This window comes from Protobothrops mucrosquamatus, unplaced genomic scaffold (assembly GCF_001527695.2).
Source record: "Protobothrops mucrosquamatus isolate PMUCROS unplaced genomic scaffold, P.Mucros_1.0 scaffold13646, whole genome shotgun sequence".
Lineage (NCBI taxonomy): Eukaryota > Metazoa > Chordata > Lepidosauria > Squamata > Viperidae > Protobothrops > Protobothrops mucrosquamatus.
The window spans coordinates 1-6,591 of NW_015399418.1; the positions used below are offsets into that span (position 1 = coordinate 1).

Sequence of the window (6,591 nt, forward strand, 5' to 3'; positions counted from 1 at the left end):
TGACCTGGCATTGCATAACATCAGCCGGTGATCCCGGGCCCGAGGATCTAAGATCCCTGGAGACCGAGTGGAGTCCTGAGGACCGGAGCACCCACACGCTTGTAAACAGCGTGTGCGTGCTCCCCAAACCCGATATGGTCCTCTGCTCCCGCCATATCTGCCCCTCCCACTGACCGTACTAATCATACCACCCTCTCTTCCCCCAACCACCTCCCCCTCCACTCCCACGCCGCATCCCTCAGACAGGCCCGGCCTTGGCCCCAGAGAGGCATCCCCCATGCCCCCCCCGGCCCTCCCCGTACCCCCTAAAAATTTGTTAAAACATCCCACTAAAAAAGCTCTCAATTTCCTCCTCTTCAGTTCTTTTTTTGCTGTGCACCTTTTTGCTGTGCACCTTGTGAACTCTCAAGCTTCCTCCTTCCGTTATATATTCAAGATGGACAATATTTAATATTTATTTGCTATGTATATGTAGGAATGTGGGTCTATACATATGTTGTTCATAGTATGTTTAGGTGTGTGTCATGTATATGTTTCACTTTGAGAGCAGGCAACTAAATTTCATTTTTGATGTGTGCCATTGTGCCCACAGTATAAAAATGACAATAAAGGTTATCTTATCTTATCTTATCTTATCTTATCTTATCTTATCTTATCTTATCTTATCTTATCTTATCTTATCATCTTATCTTATCTTATCTTATCTTATCTTATCAGCCACCTGGTCAAACTCCTTTCTAAATTTTTTGTATGCATTTCATAGCGTAGCATACAGTTTTTCAAAAAAAAAAAAAAAAAAGAGTGACCAGTCTGTTGGCAACATGGCATTCTCTTCATTTTTCATTGATAGATATATTCCAGTAATTCCTGCATTGACATTTGCAGCCAACCCTAAGAGCTTTCCAAAAAGTCAGAACCAGAATTTAAAAGAAGTTGCTGGCAACAGAAATGTCCAGGAGAAGATCTGATTCTGACATCCATTGCCTTTCATATAAAGTTGGATTTCAACAGATTTCATTTATTTACCTTTCCAACAGCATGTCTGTCTTTGCAAGTTTAAGTGAGTCCTGTGCCACCTTAAGAATATATGTAGGCAAAAATACCAGGCAATGGAGGCAAAAGGGGATATCTACAGGGAAGCAGTACAACTCAAAATGGCGGCCATAATTTTTTGCTCAAAAGGATTCATGAAAAAAAGGGGTCGGTGCTTCACTTCCAGTCATGACTGCCATCTTGATGTTTTTGCCCCCCTCCTGCTAAGATGCCCCTGGGGGGCCACCATGTGTTTTCTCCTCTCTCTTCCATTCATTCCTTTTATTCCTTTCTCCTGAAACACTGGGATGAAATTCTTGTATTTGACCCAGCCGATACAACTGCTTCCGTCCCACCCAACCCCACCAAATGTTGCCATCCCCTGTTCTTGAATGACAGAAATATTCCCAGAAACTTTGTATTATATATCTGCTACAGAGGATTTATTCAAATTGTATTTCCATTGAGAAAAGGGAGGAGAACAGGGTAAGGGTGAAGTTGCCTATGCTAAGAGGAAATGTTGGATAGGACTGGAGAAGATCTGATCTTTCATTTGGATGATTCAGAGGCAGTAAAATCAACAGGGTGTCAATCAAATTTGCAGGTATTTCGTAGCTGTTTCTGGTTGCATCCCAGATGCTGTAGTCCAGGTGGCTCTACAGTTGGTACTTACAGATGTAAGCATTTGGATTGCCACAAAAGTTATCGTTCCACAATTTAAAATCTAAAAGACCAAAGATAAGACAGAAGTTACTTCTCAATTCCTTCAAATGGAAAATATTGTCATGTTTTATATTGCCTTCAAGATCTCCACTGGTTCCAATGGAATTTCCCATGAAAAGGAAAGCAAACATTGACTTCGCTTTTGAAAGGAGAAAAAGAAAAGAGGAAAGAAGAAAGAAAAAGGGGGGAAGGGAGGAAGGGAAGGAGGGAAGGAAGGAATTCACATGAACCTTATCCCTGATGTCACAATTCCAATAGCACTTTTTTTATCTAGAAGGGAGAGATGCAGGCATTGCCCTTAATTGCTCGTAATCATTGGACTATACCAGTGATGGCGAACCTTTTAGAGACCGAGTGCCCAAACTGCAACCCAAAAGCCACTTATTTACTGTATCGCAAAGTGCCAGGGCCGCATCAGCACTGTGGTGCCCTCATGGGGGGGCAGGGAGGCACCTCTGAGTGCCGCCTCTGGCACGCATAAACCAGGGGCGCAAAAATGGGCCACCGTGCTGCAAGGCACAAAAACGGCCATGGCTTGGGGTGCAGATACAAGGCACTGCACCATGCAAGAACAGGGCAGGGCTAGTGAGTATCACGCAGGCACTAGCCCCGCCCCATTTGCAGCACGTGCGTGCTCGCAGCCCCGTGCACGCATGCATGCATGTAAAATGCTTTCCCCTCCCTTTTCTTCCAGTCCACCAATCAACAATGGTTGGTGACCTTTGCTCTACCACCTCTACTCGAGCTTGCTAGTCGGCCGCTTCGCCTCCTTTGTGCTGGGTGGGGCTCCTGCTCCAGGCGGCAGTGGTGGCCTGATGCACCTGCTGCTGGTGGCGATGGCGCATGTGCCAACAGAGAGGGCTCTGAGTGCCGCCTCTGGCACACGTGCCATAGATTCGCCACCACTGGACTATACAAAGAAATTTCTTGAGATAGAAATAAAATATGGAGTACCTTAACTACGGATACACAAATGAATGCATAAAAAAGTGAAATTAAGTGAACAGTGGAACTTGCTGCTCTAATGTCTAATTTCTTTTGGCTGAACCGGGTCATTTTTTTTCCACATCAAAAAGAGAATGTCTCCAAAGTACCTCACTTGATCCAAAACATTTACTCAGGCAGACAAGATCCCACTAAGATCTTGCACAGTAAAAATTATAAGCATAACCAATCATTTCACTAATAATTTTGCCTCTGATTCATTACACTTGTGACACGCACCACACTCTTCCTAACCAGAGGGCCAGTTCTGAACATTCAGTAAGATATAAGCATGCTCATTTGAAAAGGTTTAGGACAGTTTTCTCTATTTTGCTACTTTCCTAATATATTGGACATCACTTCTCAGTACTCCGTTGGTGGTAGAAAGTTAATGCTGATGCACCTAGTAGGTACCAGTTTTGGAAAAACTGAATTATATCTGGAGAACAGTTATTCATCTTTGCCCTCGTAGAAAACTAATCATTTCTCCTAAAGGCTATTATAGAAAAAAGATAAGACAATTTCAGTTTTGAGTTATGGAAATCTCCATGGACTCCATTCTTCTGGTTTATAAGATTACTCCAAATTAAACAAGCAAACTCTAGTTTTCTTGATGGTCCTGATATATCAAGAACCACGAGGTAAGATGTGTTGGCTCACCTGAATAACTTGCCAGCTCCACACAGTGCTCATTGTTTCTATAGTTGTCTGGTTGGTTTACCTGCCAGGATTTGTAATTATAGGTGGATTCATCAGCCCATCTCCATCGCCTTCTCTGTTGACAAAAAGACAGACCACAATTACATGCGAAGAAAGTAAGTAACCTTTGTGATGTTAAGCTAAGCAGGTTGGCTGGAAAGATTGAGTGGTGTGCAGCTCTTAGATACTTCAACAAGTTCAAGCAGTCTCCCGGAGTGGTCAAGTGATCATTTTTTGTACTGTACATGCATTAAAAAAAATTAGCAAGGCATCACATCATACCAAATTCATGACAGTAAGTATGGAGGAAAGGGTTATGTATAACAGGGCTTTTCAACCAATGGTACTGGTACCACCTGTGGTACATTGGCACCTGGCAGGTGGTACACGACCATCCTAGAAAAGTGGTAGCGGGGGAGGGCAATGAGCTGAACCGGTGGCAGCACCGCACAAGCCTAAGCGAGAGATGGCTGGAGCTGCAGGGCTGTCAGGGCTCAGCAGAATTGCCAGGATCAGCGCCAAGCTCCAGCTGGAGCTCGGTGCTAATCCTGGTGCTTCTGCTGAGCCCTGAAGAAGCACCAATCAGCTGGAAAGCAGCACCGATCCTGGTGCTTCCGCTGAGCCCAGAAGAAGCGCCGATCAGCTGGAATGTTGCAGCATCTCCAGGGTCTTGTGATTTACATTCAGATGCTTGGCAACTGATTCATATTTATCACGGTCACAGTGTCCCAGGGTCATGTGAAATGACCAAAACCTGTTGCAACCACCCAGCAGACAGGGGGAATAAAAACCAAACACCCCCCACCCCACCCCCACTGCCAATCCTCAACAGAAATGCTCACAACAATGAAAACCTCAGACAGGAGGAAGAGTGCCACCAGGTGGGCAGGCAGGTGTCTTGCTCAGCTGTGCTTGGGGGGCAATTTTTTCAGTGCCATTGTAACTTCAAACAGTCACTAAGCGAACTGTTGTAAGTTGAGGACTACCTGTACTTTATCACTTTTTCCCTTTTTTTTTTTTTGGTCATCAAGTTTTTGACCCCTTGCTAGGCGACTGGTGGTACTCGGATGTTGCAATATCCTAAAAGTGGTACAATGGGTGAAAAGGTTGAAAAGCCCTGATGTATAACATTCAGCTCTATGAAATTTTGCAGCACATGTGCATTAAAATAAAAAATCGCAAGGCATCGTATCATGAACAATTCATGACAATGAATATGGTGGAAATGTATATTTGTCACCATCGCAAATGTATATACGTTGCATCTAACATTCAGCTCTTTGAAAGTTTGGATTGCCAGAGGTGAATTTTGTTGAATAGTTTGGGCTACTGCAACCACTCTTCTCCCACCGTTCATATTTACCTTAAAAGTAGAAATGGAAGGCCGCTTGCAATGAACTTTTGTTATTATACTGTCAGGATGAAGTGGTCCCCCCTTCAAAAAGAGAGGGGAGTGAAATCCTAGCACTGCTATTTGGTCCTAATTTAGAAGCCTTCTTGATATCACTGCAGTCAGTGCAGGATGTAGACTAGCTGAGGCCCTAAGCTCAATAAAGCTTGGAAGGGCCCATTGTTAAAAAGTTGCATCAGAAGTACATAGCTGAATATTATTTAATAGTAATCAACTGAAAGTGAAAAATGCAAATTGTTTTCAAATAAAGGTAGATGTTGATTATATATTTTTCATTCGGCTAGCTTGATCTCTTTCATAGATTATAATAAAATAACCTGGAAACAATACTTAAAGGATATATGGATATATAGATATATGGATATATAGATATAAAGATACACACACACACACAAATATGTATGTGTGTGTGTATATATAATTTATACACACAACATATATTGTATACACAGACACAGACATACACACATGCACAAAATACGTAATCAGGATCAGTTTTATTTCTCTAAGTAATAAAGAATTGATCTGCAAAATTGATATCAGATACAACTTTTAAAAACATCATTCTTGACTTCTCACTAGCCTAAAAGTTTGAAAAAGAAGAAAAAACGTGTTTAAAAAAGGAAAAATAATAATAAAGAAATGACTTTCCCCTTCTTCAGGACAATTTCAATAATTTATCACCTTCTCTAACATGTGAATTTAAAATCTCTTCATCCCATTTCTCCTTGTGTATCTATGAGCAAATAATAAAGCTTCATTATTCAGTCTCAACGAGTTGGCATCTTTTTATCTTTGTGTTTTTAAACATCAATAAAAAGTATTACTTAAACAATGGCTGCACAATATTTTAACACCTAGAATACCTATAAAATACCACATACATTTCCAAGAACCCAAAAGAAAACAGTTCTAAAATTTTTATGAGGCACTACGGATTGTGAATCCTCAACTGTAGTTTGCTTAGTGGATGCCTAAATCCAGCACAGACTGCAGTTATGAGCACCAACAAACAGTCTCAGGTCATATATTATGATCACCAAGCAGCTCGCCAAATATAACAAAAGAATGTGTATAAAAGTACTGAGTAAAGAACGCAATATGTAGACCAGGAATAATTTTTAAGAAAATGAAATGAAAAATGTCAGACTCACCCCAGAGATATCACGGAGCCCCATCCAGACAGGGCCAGGTGATCCCTGTTTGTCTTTGACATATGCAGACACCAGCGAAGACTCGTGGAAACTGAGGATAGAGGCAAGGTGACATCCTGGGCCATGGGTCTGGCACTCAAGCTAGAAATAGAGAAAGGACACAAAGATGGCACTCCATGCTCATGAGCGGGATTGTCGCAAACTTTAAACTTTGCACATCTCCATTTGTGCAATTTTGGTTTCTCAAGAAACCTTTCTCCACACCTGGACTGGTAAAAAAAAACAGTTCTTACCTCAGCAGCATCCCAATTTAGTTTAGCATCAAAATACCCGTAGCAGTTCCCCTCTTTCTGCAACCAGTCTCTGGGGCATGACGCAGCCTTGGCTGCAGGGAGACAAAAAGAGGGGGAAAATGGTAGGGAATTGGAATAGATTGCAGATGTCCATGAATGGAATCTCTTGCTTTGGGAGTAGACATGATTGGAAGGGTTGAGGGCTGTGGTTTAGCATGAAGGCAAGGAGTTTTTCTGGTTTGAGGGATAGGATTTTAAGATGGAGCAAAACAATCAAGAGACCCCAAATACTTCT

At 42.1% G+C, this 6,591-nt stretch overlaps 1 protein-coding gene across 1 annotated transcript; it reads right to left on the reverse strand.

Annotated features, from left to right (window-relative positions):
* Nucleotides 1–1,688: 1,688 nt before the first annotated feature.
* LOC114923783 (C-type lectin BpLec-like) lies at nucleotides 1,689–6,388 on the reverse strand (the record flags this gene model as incomplete). The annotated part of the gene is made up of 4 exons (XM_029287126.1): nucleotides 1,689–1,756; nucleotides 3,400–3,514; nucleotides 6,004–6,144; nucleotides 6,297–6,388. Coding segments are annotated over 4 exons (416 nt in total), but the record flags the coding sequence as incomplete, so codon positions are not given.
* Nucleotides 6,389–6,591: the final 203 nt, after the last annotated feature.